This window comes from Canis lupus, chromosome 21 (genome assembly GCF_048164855.1).
Source record: "Canis lupus baileyi chromosome 21, mCanLup2.hap1, whole genome shotgun sequence".
In the NCBI taxonomy this organism is placed as follows: domain Eukaryota; kingdom Metazoa; phylum Chordata; class Mammalia; order Carnivora; family Canidae; genus Canis; species Canis lupus.
In genome coordinates this window covers 34,680,589-34,700,204 of record NC_132858.1, presented here as the reverse complement: position 1 = coordinate 34,700,204, position 19,616 = coordinate 34,680,589, and the positions used below count along the sequence as shown (strand labels likewise).

The 19,616-nt window shown below is 34.3% G+C and overlaps 1 protein-coding gene across 8 annotated transcripts in view; it reads right to left on the bottom strand.

Annotated features, from left to right (window-relative positions):
- CACNA2D1 (calcium voltage-gated channel auxiliary subunit alpha2delta 1) overlaps positions 1-19,616 on the bottom strand; it is a 475,442-nt gene that overhangs the window by 192,767 nt on the left and 263,059 nt on the right. For all 8 annotated transcript variants that reach the window (XM_072791358.1, XM_072791360.1, XM_072791359.1 and 5 more), the window contains exon 5: positions 1,009-1,050. In XM_072791358.1, coding sequence (XP_072647459.1) covers positions 1,009-1,050 — 42 coding nt within the window. The remainder of the gene's footprint in view (positions 1-1,008; positions 1,051-19,616) is intronic.

Genomic DNA, 19,616 nt, shown 5'->3' with positions numbered 1-19,616 from the left:
AAGGTGTGGCATCTCAAGCAAACTACCTTGTGTTGTTTTTTAATTTTTTTTTCTAAAGGCCCGCTACAATTGATTTATATATGTTTTTCACTTTCCCGTGAAGTAGCTAGGAGAAAATAGTACATGAATATATTTTCTGAGTCAGATTAAAAAGTGTGAATAATAAATGGTAATTTTTTTTATATTTGTTTGATTTGTTCACAAATCTATCCCAAGTTCTTGGAAGGATACCAAAAATACAAGAAGCCTTCAACAAACACTTTTGGATAAATAGGTGTAAATAAATATTTTTTTCATGATAAAAAAGTCAAATATATTAGAATTTAAATGAACTTAAGTGTAAACTTATTTTTTATAATTTTGCAAATGCTTCCACTATAACTGAGTCATTAAAATGTCTCCCTCAAGTCTGCTCAAATGTGGCAATATTAGAAGTAACTTATTTGTGCTAAAATAATCCATGTTTGAAAATCACCTGAATATGTACATTACAGTCATTTATTGAAAAAGGCATATTGAACACCTACTATGATTCAAAGATCGGTTGGGCAAGGCACAGCTTCCCAGGTGTGGTTCACATTGTAGGGGAAATAAGTGGGCCCCCTGGAATGTGCAGTTCAGGCCAGAGAAGACCTGCCTAGTAACCCTGGTGAAAAGAGTCAGGCTCCAGAGATGGATGGGATCCAAACTCTGTTGCCCATGTTGCTAATGGAGTGTGAGATACCACAGTCAGCGTGGAGGGCTGAGGTCTGCACAGGGCACAGCGAAAGTTCAGATCCAGAGAAACACATGGCTTTTCCACCCAGAAAGATGCCAAAGACAATTTATTAAAGATCACATAAGCCCTAAAATCCATCACTACCTTGTTAGGTCAAACCAGTATTCTGTTTATGCTAGAGAACGTTTTCTGAAAAACTGAACCTGCTATGTCAGCTTCTTCTATAAAGCCAGTCATCCTAGCATAATTCAGTTTATCTCAAAGTTTAATGTAAAACTTTTAATACTCACATCAAGATCATCCTTGGCATTGTAGTAGACAACTTCATTGCTCTATAAAAAAAAGAAAAGAAGAGTGCTTTATTTATTTGAGTAAAAATGTAAAAATATACTGGATCAAGCACTGCATATATTTTATGTATATTTTAAATAATAAACCCCTCATAATATTCCTTTCATAAAATACTCCATGAAGATCCATAAAGATAAGCCAATATTTTCTAAAACCATATTAAAACACTGTATCAGTGATACATCTTGCACTGAGGAAAATGTATCTCAGTATAGGTCTGAGAATCATTTGTCAAGAAAAAATAAAGAATGCATAATGCATAGAAGTTATATATGTACACACTCAGAACACACATACACACACACCCCTAAATCATAAAATCATAAACAGAATAATTCAAGAAAAATGTACAAATGTGGCTTGCTAATACTTCACTGACAATGTGACTTAAAAAAAAATATATATATATCACATGTTGAAATTAGTGAAGAAAGGTGTATCTAGACAATATTGGCATAAATTTCTTCATGAGATTCAGACAAGAGATCAAGAATAATTGAATCTAGACAGCAAAAAAGATCAGATTATCTAACACACTAATATTATCATATTCTACCAAAGTGGTGAATGAGCACTGGCTCTTCAAGAATAAATGTATCCAGACATTTCCATCAGCCATTGATGTTGCTCAGCTATGCCATAACTATAAATTATGGATATAAATTGTGTTACAGAATGAAAATGGAAAGGAAAGAATGAACAAATGACTGTCAAGGAATTTAAAGGTTTTATTCTTTGAGGCTCCAAGACTAGTTTAGTTCTCTGCAATGTTAAAATAACCCACTTATACTGATTTCCTTTTCCTTTCTTCTCTTGATTGGAGATATGATCCATCTTCCCTATGTCTTCAGGAGAAACTGGAGCATTAGGTAAAAATGCATTTTTCTGTGCCTCATTTAATACCTAAAACATGGATACTCTGAAATTGTATTAAAGGAAAATACAGTATACATTTTTGTAAAAAGAATATTACTCTAAGAAATTCAAGAAATTAGTGCTTCTTAAAATATATTCCACCTCCACTAGTTAGAAATAACTAGTTCTTAAGATATTCTATGGCCCTATGACTTTAAAATAAACAGTGAAGTTAAAATCATCTCTTTTCAGCTTTTGAGTTTCAGTATATGAATGTACATTATACATCTCCAGGAATAAAACAGATCTTGTTTTGTCTCTCAAATTTATTTGCTACGGAATCTGCCTCTCTTTTTTTGATCTGAGAAATATACCATGATCCCAAAGTTCTATAGATGATAGATCTCTCTGAAGACCAAACTAGAAACTATATTAATAAATAACAGAATGCATAACTCATAATACTAAAGGAAACCATGACTTTGAATTTATTTCATTTAGAATCAACAACTCTAAAAATTACCATTTAATTAATTCCTTTAAAAAGAATTAAGTAGCTAAGGAATTTTAACATGCATAAAAATTCTAATTCCTGAAGCATTTCTTACAGTATTAATTTTGTAACAAAGCTAAAATACAAAATCAGAATTCATCATATACACAAAGTAAGAGAATCTTCTGAATCCACCAGAGTCTCAAATCTAATTAACAGTTTATTGATTCCTCTTGCAACACTGTAATTTATATTTAGGAGACAATTTTCAAATTGGAATGTGGATTCCATCAAAAGATAAAATTCGAATAAGTTTATCTTCATTTTAGACTTTATTCCTGCTAACTTCTTTACATTTACAGAATTTAAATGTAGAAAATAAGATGAAACTGCATTAAATTTCAAGTGATTCAACATCATTATTTTCAACAAACATTCATTAAATATCTATATACACACATCGCTGTGCCAAGAGAGACAAAAAGATAGGTTAAACATAGCTATCCCTAGCTTTTAAATAAAATAACAGACACTGACCAATTACATAAAACAACTAATATATTTAGACTTACATTTGGCCCATGGTAATAGAGCTAACAGACTACATTTTTTTTTTAATTTTCTTTCTTATACACAGGGTCACATATAACAAATAAAGAGAATTTAATTAAACCTACAATTAAGAATATCACATACAGAGTCAAAAGAGGATAAAGCATGATAAAGAAACACTAGTTTAACTCAAACTAAGTATTTTGATTCTATTACATTAAAGTGTGCCTGAAATAAAAATAAAAATGAAGAAAATATAAGTTTATTGGAGAGTTTTCAGACATTTTTTCCTTTTGTTATTGTACTATATTTTATACAAAATCCTATTACTTTTCTTCCAGAAACTCTATATTGCTTCTAAAACTTAATGAAAATGTGTACTGCAAATTTTATTTAAATTTTATGCATCTGCAACAGGCTTTCTAGACTCTGGAAGACATAAGGTCCCCAAAATTGATTTTTTTCTTCTATTAAGTAAACTGGAAAAAAACCCCAAACCACCTTATTCAATAAAATTATACTGCATACACAACAACCATACTTATTTTAACTGAGGTATTTTATTTCTCTACTTTTAAAAAGCTTTCTTTAGGGGTGCTAATCAGTTAAGTGACTGTCTCTTGATTTCAGCTCAGGTCGTGATCTCACCCTCCTAGACCAAGCCCCTGTGAGGCTCTACACTCAGCAGGAAGTCTGCTTGAGATTCTCTCCCTCTCCCTCTGCTCCTCCTCCCCTGCTCTCCCTCATTCCCTCTCTCTCTCTTTCAAAAAAAAAGAAAATGCTTTCTTTATACAACGTTCATTTCTTATATGGTCAAAATATAAATACAAAGGAAAACAGAAGTATGGCTTTCTAATAAAACTCTAAAGTAATTAATTAAATGTGTTCTTAGTTCATCATGATTTAATAAGAGAACAAAGATCATAATGGACTGCGCAACTGGTTGCTACATCCATTGCCTTAACAACAAAATGTCTTCTTCACCAATGCATGTGATGTTGCTTTTGGCTTAGAGGCATTTTTTACCTCATTTTTTATAAACAGACTTTCTCAAACCCTAAACTTCGCAGTGACAGGATGCACATTTCATTTACTCCCTGATCTTACCTAACAGAAAAGCTCAATTGATCCATTTCAGTAAGCATAAATCTACATAGGGCATCAGGATTTGGCGAAAGTGTAACTGCATTTAATTCATCAACCAGCTCACTATCATGGCAATAGGACATTAAAATAAATGGCAAACATTCACAGAACGTTTAATTTGTATAATCATCTATAAATAATATTTCCAGTCTCAGTTCCTCATGCTTTCTTACATAAAATTAGAATTGTTTACTTAACCATGGTTTTTGTTTAGAGTTGAAAAGTGGCTTAGATATTATTTTAAATATAAGCTTGAGGAAAATTCTAATTTGGTGAAGTCATAGTAATTCTCTTCCCCATCGCATTCATTTTTAGCTATCTCCTCTACTATTTAAAATATATGACATGTGCGGCTATGTTAAACTAACTGAGTCTGAAATCAAATCGCTCAAAATATATCCAAAACCATCTCAAAGGGATTGGGTTAAAAGACAATTCTCAGGAATCAAGTACAATTCACACTGAATCAGCCTATTTTTATGTTCTGCTGTCTGTCTTATAGGGATGAAAATTAGGAGACCAAACTGTAAAAACAGACACATGGCCTTAGGGGGGCAGAAATGAAAAAGAGGAAGTATCAGCTGAGTCCTTTCTTCCTTTACTGGGCCCCCTGTCTCCATCCCACTCAGACTGTACCCAGGGAGATTTGGGGTCTCCCAACAAACAGAGGGAGCCAAGCTCACTCATTCAACGATAGTCTGGCGATCTTATTCTGTACAGCTTTGGAAAAATAAAAATGAAGACTATCCACACTGTGCCCATAAGAAGCAAGTTTCTCATCCTCCTCGTACACATGTGCCAAGAATATCAGAGCCAGTTGCTCTGACCTGCTATAACTGAAGAGTATCTCTCGTTAGTTACCCTTGGATGGCATGACCACACCGGCCAAAATTTCCCCCGGTTTCAAAATAGGTGAGAGTTAAAAACTTCAGATAGTTTAAATATTCCTCCTGCATTTACAATCAATTCAAGCGCGTGTGCGTGCATGCGTGTGTATGCATGTGTTTGTGATTCATTCACTTATCCTATCACTCAAAATTCCCTCAGCCCCTCCTCCAGGAAAACACAGTTATATCAGTTATCTTTTAATATTTTAGGACGATGCCACATAAGCTAATTATTACAGGCACAGAATACAAAATTGAGTCATCCTGTTTCTCTACCATGCTTCTGGCTAGATGTTTTCATGCAAATTATTGGACAACATCACCTTGGAAGGTATTTACACTCAAATACAAAGGTTTTTAGTGGGTTTTAGTGTATTACATACAGTGTGATTGGACAAAGCCAGCAACAGCATCAAACTAGATTCGCAGATTAGTTAAACCTTTAGAGAGCTATTTTTCATCATTTGAGCAACACCAGATGACAAGAACAAACTGTTTTGTTTCTGATTTTTAACCAAGTAGTTTAGTTATTTATTATCTCCTTGAAACAAATTTACCCAAATGTTCCACGCTAACATAATACTGCTGCTTACCGAAATTTAAAGCATCTCCTAGCAAGTTGAGAGATGAATTACTTTAGTTTCCCATTGTTTCCAAGGAGTCAAAATTAAATCTGGGCAAAATAGACCATTCCATCTTAAAAATGTATATTGTGAGTGACAGTCCCTTGCATGCCACTCTCCTATAAAACTTGGCCTCTGATGAATAGAATGAATTTATGTTAAAAATCGGAAGCAGAAGTACAAAGCTTCCACATGGAAGTAAGATGGTGCCAAAGAAAAGATTTAAATATTGGAACTGAAAATCAGGATTTTATAGCCAACATCTGAAATATATGACACATTCAAAATTCAAATGGAGATCAACTTCCTGTCCAAATTACTAATTCTCTTTTCTTGGCTGTATGCTTGACTCTGCACATGATCCACAGCCTGACAAATTTTGAGCAACTGTATTGTCTGCTAAAGTTGCTTTTTAAAAAATCACATTCTTAATATTCATTACTTTTCAGTTCCAAAAATGAAGTCAATCAGGTGAATATTAAGGCTACTCTTGTTAAAAATGAGTTGTGTCAATGGTTCCTGCCCACCAAGATCCATACTGTTTAGCACAAATCCGTTACAATTCATAAATTCTGATTAATATATTTTTGTCACAATCTGACCTGGTAAACCCACCCCCCAATGCCCTTGACATGAGCTCCAGTCAACCAGGTCCATAGGACATGATAATCAGCAGCTCTGTAGCTCTTTGTGAATAAAAGAACTTAGGAACCTATTGTGTCTGTGTGTGCATGCATGTGCGTAGGGGGGCGAGAATGGTGACTACGAGCAAAAATTCCCAAAGACAGCTGAGAGTGGTTGATGCAGTAAACTGAAGACAGGGGTTCTGGAAAAACAGTATTTTCCTATGTCATTATATTTGCTTGAGGTTTGGACACATGAGCACGCTGCTGATGAAAATAAAAAAGGAAAACTAAAGATGGGCACATTCCATCGTGAGATCAGTGTCAGCAGATTCAAGGAACAAAAGCATGAGGAAAACCTACATTCACATATATGACAAGAGGCAATTAAAAGAAAAAAAAAATGATGTAAGGGGTCTAGCACAGTGCCTGGCACACAATACATGTCCTGTATGTTATCAACCATCAGGAATATCCATAGAAGTTATCTATTAGCATTAGCTCGTAGTTATATATGAATTGATCATTTATTTTTCTTAGACCAGTTAGTATGCTGTGAGTCTATTTAATTCATTTAAAGTCCTTTCTTCAAGCATTTCACATGGCAGACTGCAAAAGAAATGGGATTACTACTTGCTGTTATTGTTTTTAATCTGATATATTAAATAAGGTTGATTTATTTTAAAAAGCCCAATAAGGGGCACCTGGCTGTCTCAGAAGAGCATGCAAGTCAGGGTCGTGAGTTTGAGCCCCACATTGGGTATAGAGATTGCTTTAAAAAATTGAAAATAATCCTAGTACAGATGTAATGTTTGACAGTTCTGTAGGCATCCTGTCCATTAAATATGTTACATCCTTCAAATTTCTCTGTGATTTTAAATACTCTAAATACCATACTACCTGACTTCTCTGACCATAGAAACTAATAGGTGCCTAAATCTATCCATTAATAGTATCTCATTTCTCTATTCCTTTCTTAGAAAGATTCCATTTTTCCAGGTGTAGTTACGGTTTCAACAACTGAAATGCTTAAAGTTTGAATCCTGATGAGACAGAGGCTACTTCCAACCGCTTGCTTTCAATCACAGAACCAATAATTTATTATTTTTTTCTTAAGCTAGTTGGAATGTGTTTTCTGATACACAGGCTCCACGCAGGGAGCCCGACGTGGGACTCGATCCCAGGTCTCCAGGATCAGGCCCTGGGCCGAGGGCGGCACTAAACCACTGAGCCACCCAGGCTGCCCTAGGCTGATTATTAAAAATAAAATAATGATGGTTGCCTGGGTGGCTCAGCAGTTGAGTGTCTGCCTTTGGCTCAAGTCGTGATCCCAGGGTCCTGGGATCGAGTCCCACATCGCGCTCCTGGTAAGGAGCCTGCTTCTCCCTCTGCCTGTGTCTCTGCCTCTCTCTGTCTCTCATGAATAAATAAATAAAATCTTTAAAAAAATAAAATAAAATAATGACATATTACTAATCTCAATTTTGCATATTTGAAAGCTAAGACCTACAGTAAACTGAATCCAAAAGTGTTAATATCTGGTCAAGTACTAATCCCTCCCATGTACTGCTATCCTAAATGCAGATAATCTACCTCTTAGAGACAGTGAACTCCGCAGATACTCTATGAAATTCACCTAATAATAGTGTCTAATAATATTTGAGATAGATTTGTCTTATCTGTTCGTTTAATGTTGCCTTATAATCGAATATAAATAATAGTGAAAGGGAATATAAGGGAAGGGAGAAGAAATGTGTGGGAAATATCAGAAAGGGAGACAGAACATAAAGACTCCTAACTCTGGGAAACAAACTAGGGGTGGTGGAAAGGGAGGAGGGTGGGGGGTGGGGGTGAATGGGTGACGGGCACTGAGGGGGGCACTTGATGGGATGAGCACTGGGTGTTATTCTGTATTTTGGTAAATTGAACACCAATAAAAAATAAATTTATTATAAAAAAATGTTGCCTCATAATCTATTTTAACATGTGAATTTAATTTAATACTAATTTCTTTAGCTTACCAGAAGAAAAAAGAACTGGAAAATAACTTCGGCCTTTTTAAAGTTTACTTCTGTTACTTTTAGCAGATAATATTTTACATTGATTCATCAGGTGATTGCTATTATATATTTGTAATACTCTAACTGTTGTGTTTATTTTTAATGTATGCATTTATTTGAGAGAGAGAGAGTGAGTACACAGAGGGAAGCAGCAGACTCTCCACTGAGCAGGGAGCTCAAAGTGGGGCTCAATCCACAGACCCCAGGATCATGACCTGAACTGAAGGCAGGTGCTTAATCAACTGAGCCACGCAGGCACACCTGTTGTGATTTTTAAGCAGCCATTATGTTGCTAGTAAATTGAAGAATTCCTTAATAACTGTGCCAGCACATTAAACCAATCAACGAGCCAAAGTCCTCTAAGAAAAGTCATCACAGCAAAAGATGATAGACCCAGGTGTCTTTACTATATTTCATCACCTGATTACAAAGAGGCTCACAACTCAATCACTGAGCAATACTATGGGGCTAGTGACACGACTGGACACCCTACGCAGGAAAAAAATATATATAATATTCAGCAAAGGAAATGTTCATCATTTCTGCATTAAAGAAATCTTAAAATAAATTGAAAAAAGAGGATTGCAAAAAGAAGAGAGATTAAATTGTTTTGATTTGAGCAGAGACAGCATTCTATTATGTGTCTATTCAATGCTTGTGCAGTGTCTGCAACGTTGTATGAACTACTATCGACTGGACAGATAAATGAATAAATGAGTAGTAACATGAAGCCATGAAGGAAGTGTTAGAAATTCTGAACTAAAAATATCAACAAAATACACACAAACGTGCATATGTACACACACAATGCATCAGAGTAAACAAAAAGTATATAGTTTTTAAAAAACAGTTCCAAATAAGCCAAAGCATACACCACTTTCACTCTGAAAGAAATCAAAGAGGAATTCCAACTGGACTGTGATTCCAGAGTTCTTTGCTTGTTGAACTTCAAAGATCAATTCCTATTAAACAGAAAAGCTATAGCAATTTATTTCTTCATCTGATAAACTTTAATAAGAATCTGCCTGTAAGGTTCTTTTAGTGCTCCAAATAAAATTGATAAATATATGATTTAAACTGCAGGAGAAAAGCAAAAGCACAATATGAGAAGATAAATATATTATTTTCTTCAGCTACCAAATCCCCTAGGAAACTCAGCACAGGATTGGACAAACACATCTATAATATTGAGGAGAACTTGCTTTAATCTCCTTTAATCTATAATTCTAATGAAGCTTTAGGTATAATCATCTAAAACATTAAAATTTAATCCATCAACATATCCTATTTTCTAGGCTTCTTCCTACTGACTTTGATAACTCACAGATTTTCTTGACTCAAGATCAAAGTTAACAGCACTTGATCATAACAATATATGATGGCCTAGGATTAGAGTCATGTTAATTTGTCCAATTGTAATATTAGCACTGCTTTTTCCAATTAATCATTATCAACCTCAGAAAATTATCCTGCTAACACAAAGTATATAAAGACTTACACTATGGCTAATGAATTACTGAGCATAAAATAATCTGGTCAAAATCAGAGCTCTGAAGAACATTAAACTGGTAACCATTATATAAATGTATCTTTCATTGTGTTTAAACGAGAAAGAATGAAGGAGAAAAAGTTTTGATTATATGCCCATTACATGAAAGGCATGTACCTATGTTATATCATTAAATGTTATAAATTTCCCTGAATAGGGGCACCTGGTTGGCTCAGTCACTTAAGCATCTGACTCTTGATTTCAGCCCAGGTCATGACCTCAGGGTTGTGGGATCAAGCTTGTGTCCAGGTCTACACGGGCCTTGGAGTCTGCTTAAGATTCTCTCCCTCTCCTCTCCTGTACCCCCTTCCCTTGCTTGTGGGCGCACACATGTGCTCTCTCTAAAATAAAATAATAATAATAAAACCCCTGAATATATATAATAGATATAATCTTGAAAATAATATATTGATAAAAACTTTATTAGCCTTATATCATGGTATCACTTTGCTTGTTGGATCACTTCCTCTTCTCCATCCCAACTCCCCACTATTGAAACAATCAGTCTGGCACTCTAAGGTGAATATTTGGGCTAATATAAATACATCATCATTCAGCTGTGGTATTTTATCAGGTTTACGTTCCTATCAGGAGGCAATAGTCTTAAAAGCCAGTCTTATTAAAGTAAGATTTAGAAGATATTTCTAAATTTAGAAAAAGGGCAACTTTATGTAGAGAGACAAAACTAGATACCCCAACAATAATCAAGAGTTAGAACTCAGCATATGGACTAAGGGAAGTTCCTACCCATGAGGAAACGACTGCTGGGACTTTGCTGACTTGGTTTTGAAGAGCAAAGAGAGAGTAAAGAGTGAAATATACATATCCTGGCTCCTCTCACAGGTAGAAAAGAGTAAGAAAGGAAAAGAGGCGTTTGGGAGAAATCCTAGAACAGAGGGGAAAATGTCACCTTTCCTATTTGGGATTCTGGAATTAAGCCTTTTCACACCTTGTGTATGGCCACGAAGCTTTTCTTGTAGTGGAAAAAAAATTTCCCCCTCTCCCACTTCAAATCAAGGTTAGGTCCCCCCGTTAACGCCTCTTGTAGCACCTTCTGACCTCTTCCTCCTCCGTACAGCAGGGAGAACAACAGTGGGCAGGCATCTCACTGGTTTACTGAGTGGAATTAATGACTGAAAGTCAGATCCAGAGATTGGCTAAACCCCCTTCCTCAATCCTTGTACTTACTGTTCTATACTGTGTTCACTTGTCTGAACTCTGTAAGGGGAGAGACAATATATTGGTCATCTTTGTGCTCGATGCCTGGCCAGAGGTCCATCAGAAGTTAGATGCCAATGACTATTGAACAAGCCTGCCTTCCTCACGGAGTTGTTGAAGGACCTGCCTATTATCTTTATCCTCTACAGACAAGGTTTTTGAGAAGAGGTTTCCACCACTGCCTTCAATTTGGTTCCCTAGAAGCAGACACTCACTTAGGATTTAAGCACAAATGATCAATGTGAGAGGTGACCCCAGGACATACTAATAATAGGGAAGTGAAGAAGTGAGAGGTGGAGACAAAGGATTTCATGTGAGGTACATTAACGAGCAGGTGGGCAATCAGGGCTCAGTTCTTCTGGGAACCACTGTGTCTCAGGGGTGGTATTCACCAATACTGGTCATCATTGTTTGACAGTGTTCATTACTGCAAATTTCTGTCCCCACTGAGGGCACTCAAAAACTTACAGATGCTTTAGGAAGCTGGAGTGTGTATGTGTGTGTGTGTGTGCGCGCACACGCGCACTGAGAAGATGTGGGCAGGAAGTCAACATCTACCACAGGCACATAAAGAGTGTTGTAGAAATATTTACTGAGCACATGGCTAAATCAACAAATGGCTTTAAGCACCGACTAGTTAGCAGTATGACTCTCCTCAGATTGGCCTCCTCAGGTACAGAATGATTAATCAGTTGACAAAAATGGTCTCTAGATTCCTTACACCTATATATTTTGATATTTCCACTGAGTGTTTTGTTTTAGATCACACAAGAAGATTCAGTGGCTTTGTTCATCTGTTTTTCAGTGAGCCTTTGATTACCTTCTCTTATCCTGTGAACATTCAACAGAATTTAAAGAGATATCTTTCAGTTCTGAAAAAACAAAGGCAAAGCTTACTCTGAAATTTTTCTGACATATTTCTTTAGAAACATGCACAAGTGTAAAAAAAGCTCAATGTCCTTATTTTTCTTTATATCTAGAAAGATCAAGTCAAAATATATTCACGCATTCCTGAAAAATAATAACTTTCTCTGAGGATGGACATTTTGAGATAGACACATTCACCAAAAAGCTTGAATGAACCACTTTAAGCTGTAATATGAAGAAAACCAACCCCTTTACTCCTACCAAATAGCAAACCAGCAATCTCTCCATTATAGCATAAAATTAACTGTTCTATATCAACCACTGCTACCTTTCATTAATATAATGAAATGTCATTCATGTGTGTTTAACTGAAGTAGAAATCATATTTTTTTTTCCCTAGGGGATAGATTACAGTTTAAATCTGTATTACCTCTCTGTGAAAATAGTTTTGCTAACAGTACAAAGAAAGGAATGCTGTTGCAAAAGAAATGAATAGAAATAATATCTGACCTTTTAGAAGCCCTCCATTCTATCTGCATAATATAGAATTGCTTTGGAAACAGATTCCTACTAGCCTATACTTCATTAGCCTAGCTTAGTAACTGTATTTAATTAAGTTGTATTTCAAACAGCTTTTTTTCAATTCAAACTGTTCACTCAGATATAACTTGTCTCTAATTAAAACATGCATAATTGTTAAAGTGTTAATTTATGAAAGCCACAATCCAAAAGATTCTCAAGGAATCCAAGAGACTCAACATACTCCTAGTTGCATTTCGTCTGTTGTCCAAAATTTTTAAAAAGAGGGACAGAGAAAGGAAATTCTGTGGACCAGGCTTCTTCTCTCAGACATACTTTTATAAGTTATTCAATTTCATTTTCATAATGTGTAATCTTTTTTCTAGAGTATTAATTAAAGATATTTTTCAAAATATTACAGCGTTGTTCCAAGCAGAGGCAACATGATGTAATACACATGATAATCTTAAAAATCTGAATTCAGTTCAATTATTAGTAGTTTGTTGTGACAAACAAATTAATCCATCCAAAGTTGTTTGTCTTCTAATTTATCAACTGGACAAAGAACTCTAACTTCAAAGGGTGGCAGCGATAATGTATGTAATGTTAGAACCTAACCGATAGAACTTTGCGAATTTTGAACATTGACATAGATATATAGACAGACAGATATATGTATAATTAATCTTATTATCTAGTATTCAAATTATATTTAGAATGTTTTATACAATTATAACCAAGGTCATTATTTAAGTACCCAGAAAACATTTGTTTCAGTAATATAATTCTACAAAAAAAAGAGAATAAAGTAGAAATATCAAATAAAATTTTCCTAAAACTAAAAAAGGGGGGATTTATCTTAGATTAAATAGTGAAATTTAGATAGTTTCAAACAAGAAACTGAGGACAAAGTAAGACTGATCGGCTAAAGAACTTGCCTAAATGAAGATATTTCAATCATAAGAGGCTGGTGTCACTTCAGTGGAGAGCAAAAATCCTGCAGAGAAGCCAAGCCAATTACAGAGTTGTCTACATTTTAAAATATGCTTCCAGATGTACTACTGAACAAAGGAACACATCAACATACTCCTCTTTTGATCATACTGGCTTCTTTCCTAATGCATAAGAAAATCAGTATGAAAAATATTTTACATTTAAAGAATCAAGAAATTTCAAAGTCAATATCCAGGTGAGAAGTGGGAAGAAAAGGTATTAGCAGCCAATTAACCTTTACAAACACAATTTCCTCCGTACAGAATTAGAAGGCTGTGTTTTTTTTCTCCAATCTGTTTTATATTTTGGCCACTTTCATGGATTATTTGTTTGGTAAAAATATAGCAGCTCTAGACACATCCAAGAAGAAGATGAAGACTGAAAGCAGAGCAAGTGAAATTATCTTTTCTATTTTACAGATTAAAGGTAAAATTTTCAAACTATATACAACAGAGTATGAGAGGAACCTACAAATGATTAATCAAAGCTGATGAATTTAATATACATAATGTTCTTTCCATTCCCCATTAAGTAAATGATACAAAAATCACAGTTATATAACTGACCTAGTATTGTTTACAAACTGCTTAATATACCTCAGAAAAAGAAATCATATCTCAATAAATATAGAAAGTTGAGAAAAGCTTGGGCTAGGTATTTTTAGGTATGAGCTTTAGAAAATCTTAGTACTTTAGTGCTGCAAGATAAAACAGAGGTCAGAGGACACCCAATTAAAGATGAATTTTGAATAATGGCTATTTTCTTTTAGTAAAAAGTATGTTTTGAATCTACACAAAAAATATATTTGTTGTATATCTGAAATTCAAATATAATTGGGCATCCTGTATATTATGTACCAAATCTAGCAACCTAATTTGTTAAGATACTATTACATCACTTGAATACATTTTATTTCATTTTATTATATTTCCAACAATTTTAAAATTAAATATTGTTGCAGTCTGTTTCGGAAGAGACGGAGAGCCTGTATCATTGAACACTAGAACAGGAGAACAATGATCTCAGAGAAGTGACAACAAAATTACAAACTCTTCTAGCCTTTAGAAGACTTAACTACCTAGTAAGTCCAGGGATTATTTGTTTTGCTAAATTGGAATAAATCTTTAGCCAAATGTGTTGTATGCTTCAGTGATATTTCCAATTTTACATATAGAATTATCTGGCATTATTTATTTAATTTAATTCTCATTTTGAAATACACTAAGACATCGTCAAAATGACTGCATCGATAATAAGCAGTTTGTTATTTATTGATCATTTGAGAAAAGTCACAAGAGAAAGATGGTTTCACACCCCACAGATCACCTAGGTTAGTAGCCATGACCTGACCAGCCAGGTAGATCTACACCTAAATTCAAACCTTACCTTATGTAATTCTTCTACTTCACGTACCAGGTCAAAGGTCATTCCTTTGTCAAAGATACACAAAAATGCTGACAACTCGGTAAAACCCACTAACACAGAATTTTAAGTGACACTTAAGTAATGTGCCACCAATTATTTTGTTGAGATGATCGTAAGTTTAGCTTCCTCGAGAATTCATAAAAAGGACACAGGACTATCTGCAATAAAAATTCTAGACAGTTACAATTTCTAAACTAAAAGCAAACTAGTTTGTATAAACAAAGTACGCTGAAAATACAAGATGATAAATTATATATAATTAAATATACATATGGATTTTTTAAGATTTTATTTCCCTAAAAGTTAGTTTAATCACTGCAGAATTATTTCCAATTTCCTAAGTATGAGGTAATAGCTCAATCACACAATTGAAAGTTGTTCATTTTCTATTTTTCTCCAATCTTCATTTAAATAACTCTCAGATCTATAGTATCTAAAAATGACAAATTATGTAAAAGGATATAATAGATCACTAGATCTCTTTACGTGTATAATTGTAAATTAATTTGTGATACAATACCACTTTTACCAATTCCAATGCTTTAAAACTTTTAACCACGGTCTCATTGATGTTTGTATGACCACTTATTGATATTTAATTGACCAGTCATTGATTTATAACTCGGTTTTGTGTAAAGACATCGACAAAGTTATATTTGAAATGCTCTAATGGAGATTTTTCTAAATTTATTTCTCCAACCACTAATACTCTTTAAACATTATTATTCTAAGGTATATGATTCCATTCATTTTTTGAAATTTTATTTCTAAGTAATCTCTACCCCTAAGGCAGAGCTCGAACTCACAACCCCGAGATCAAAAGTCACATGTTCCATCGACTGAGGCAGCCAGGTGCGCCCATATGATTATGTTCTTAGAGCAAATCACAAAACACCTATTGAACAGCTCAGTTAAACATTTCAGCAACAATAATTTTTTAAGACTTAGAGGTAGGAAAAGGTTAACTGCTATAAACCCTACAATCCTGCAATTAAGCGTTGAATTTAGCCATGAACCAACTGACAGAACAGTAGAAAGGAAATTGTGATCAGTACTATCAGTCTAGTCTGATGAAAAGGATAAATGAAAACAAAATTAAAAAATAAAATAAATAAAATAAAAATAAATTTTGAAAAAGGGATAAATGAGATTTTTTCCCTTGAGCCATAGCTTCTTGTAATCAAAGACTGAAGGACATTGAAAAATACAATGGCCATAGGTCTTCAAAAGTGTTTTTGTAACAAACACAAAAAAATTCTTCAAATCGTCCATCTCCCCACACCTCAGTCTCCATACACCTCCATACAGAAGAAGTATTACATGCTTATATGCACAGACAATAGACAATGATCTAAAACTATTCTTTCTTTGAATATTTTTTTTAAAGATTTGCCAGCACAAAACTTTGAGTAAAACATTTTAAGAAATGTGCAAGGTCCGAATATACAGAGGAAAAAAAGAACCTGAGATGGCCAGCCCTCATCTTTCTTCCAGAAAGAATACAGCACATGGAACATATACACATGCTCGTATAAATGCTGACAAGGACTCACACTACACTTAAAATGGAGTATAAGATAGGATTCAAAAAAATGAACGTCGGTTGATCTTTGTAAACCCAGATTTGTAAAACAAGGTATCAACAATAGTAATGACAATGCTGTGTCCATTTATTGATAATTTAATATGGAAAACTATACAATCTCATACTATATTCTCAATTATCCATGAGATGTAGATTATTATAATGTACAGATTAGGAAACTGAGGTTTAGGAAGGTAAGCCAACCTCTCAGAGTCTCTCATGAGTAGCAAAATGGAATTTGAATCTGGATCTCTCTGACAGGAAAGGTCATGTAACTTCCTCTAGAGCAAATGAATGTCCTCTTTTCATTTACTAATGTCACACTGGTATACACTATGTATTTGTAAATATAATACATACATGAACAGTACAAACATCCTTAGTGTGGGAATAAGATGTCTTAAAGTTCATCATTTCTAAAAAACAATATTCCCTACTGATGAGCTTCTAAAATGGTTATTTTCTGCCATTAGTGAAAGAAAATCAGTTCTGCAAAGCTAAAAATTTTCTCTAAACTGGTCTCTATGCTTATTCAAATCTCCCTGACTGCTTACTGCCAAGAAGCCCAAGAGTAAGGCAGCTGACCTAAGAAGAATGACAATCAAAGGGTGAAGGAGTAGACAGGATAAGTTTTCATCACCAGGTAGAAGGGTGTGACAAATCACTGTCTTTGTTACTATGTATTTCACTAGGGGAAAATTGAAAAAGCTAAAATGACTGTATTTTAGTAAAGAACATCAGCAAAACATTATTATCTTTGGAGAACAATATATTGAGCATGTCATATTTGTTTAGATAATGTCAATATTCACGTGTTAACAATATTTTATTTACCATTGCATCTAATTCTTGAACATTCAATTTACAAAAAAAAAAGGAATATGAATAAAACAGGTGCAGATGCTTTAAAAAAAAACGCTTAAAACTAAAAATGAATTTTTATCTCATTAAAGATGTAAGATTTTAGAAATTAAACATACACCAAAATGTAATTGCAAAATATCTAATAGCATGGTCTAAAAAAATAAATTTACACAAAATATGTTGGCATGCTGTGCAGTCAACTTTATGCCCACACTTTTGCTTTAACTCAATAAACTCTGCTTTTAAATTTAGCGACAATTAGCACGTACAATGCTTATTTAATTACCTGTTTTGTTGACTTCTCTTCTATTTTTGCTTTCTATGTACTTTTGGTATCATCAGATATCCCAGCAGGAAACCCTTTGTAACCAAACTGCCTTGCGCAAATAAACCTGCAGGTAAGCTTCTAAGCAATTAAAACTCCTGCCATCATCTGTTTCTTCCAAGGTGGGAAATCAATATCAAGCAACTCAGAAATCAGTTCTGATTTTTCTATGTAATCAACTTGCATTCTATAATCCCACATAATATATTACTACCCTGTTTTTAAATGAATTACATATCGCTCCACTTACATTAACTGCACCTCTTAAAAAGTATATAAATAAATGGAAAAGAAACTATAATTGTAGTATGATAGTAAATAAACCCTCACCTTTCTCCTCATAAAAGGAGATGGTCATATATACAATCTCAAGTAACCGATTCATAGACAAAAATCTCACTAACCATACTATTAACCACGATTAATCACTTATATTTTTTTTTCTTGTTTTTGAAGTAGGATAGAGGGGGAGTTGAAATGGAAAGTCAAGTAGATTTCTCTTTTGCACAAAAATGTGCTTGGACTTTTTATGCTCAAAGACTTTTGTAAACACTTTATAATTTATTGTGTAAATTGCTTAAAATTTATAGTCTCCATATTACCAAGTTGACTAGCATTACAGTGATGACATAGACTTCCTCTGAAACCACGCAATAGATGTTTGATACCCTTAGAAATCAAAGTAGTTTGATGAATTTAATTTGCTCAACAGTAACCTTGAATTTTACATCTCCTGAAGAACTTTAAAGCTGTTGAAAGATAGAGCTTCTTGGCACTCTCAGGCAGAGCTAGGAATTATACTACAATTGCCTGTCTTCATTCCAAATTCACAAAGCTTTCAACATAGCCAAGCGGTGCTTTTGTAGATAGACCTTGGTTTTTCTTGTCATTGCTGTCTTTTTCCTGAGAGTCACAAAGCATGAATCAAGACAATTTATATTCTTCAATGAACTACCCTTGACATTTGAGAGTACTAAGAAAAGAAACAACAGCAAGTAGGTCATACAAAGCCCCCATGCCAGAGAATCTAATGTTCTAAAGTTGCATAACATTCTGTTGGTGTTTATTCCATGTGCATTATATAAGAAAATAGTTTGATGAAAATGGCACATGATGGGAATATTCATTTTTGGATTGGAACCATTCAGTTTTCCACCATTCTGACTTATAACCACAAACTAACAACTAATTATGAATCAGAATATAGAATTAAAAGCCCGCAAGATGGGGTGCCTGAGTGGCACAGTCATTTGGGCATCCAACTCTTGGTTTCTGCTGGGGTTGTGGTCTCAGGGTTGTGAGATAAAGCCCTGCATGGAGCCCCTTGTTGGACTCTGCACTGGGCGCCAGTCAGCTTGGGATTCTCTCTCCCTTTCTCTCTGTCCCTCTGGCTCCTGCTTACTCTCTCTCTCCCTTTCTCTGTCTCCCTAAAAATAAATAAAAATTTTTAAAAAATAATAAGCCCCTGCAAGATAAAAGAAATGTATTGAGATTAATATCTAGGTTATCAAGTCAAATAGATAATTTCATGAGTCAGAATTTCAGAGAAAGTTCTGGAACCAGACAAAGCTGCTGATTCTCACCACTCCTGTGTAACACAGTACCAGAATTCCTAACTAGAGCAATCAGGCAAGAAAACGAAATAAAAGGTATCAGAATTAGAAAGGAAAAAGAAAAACTGTCTCTAATGGTAAGCAGTATAGTATTATATAGAGAAAATTCTAATAACTCAACAAAAACACGGCTAGATCTACCCAAATAGATTCAGTAAAATCGCAGGATACAGAATTAGCATGCAAAAACCAGTACCATTTCCATACACTCACAAAAAAATTTCTGAGAAACAAATACAGCATCAAAACAATAAAATACTTAGAAATAGATTGAACCATGGCGGTGAAAGATCTCTATGCTGAAAACCACAAGATGATGAAAGAAATCAAAGACACAAGTAATGGAAAGA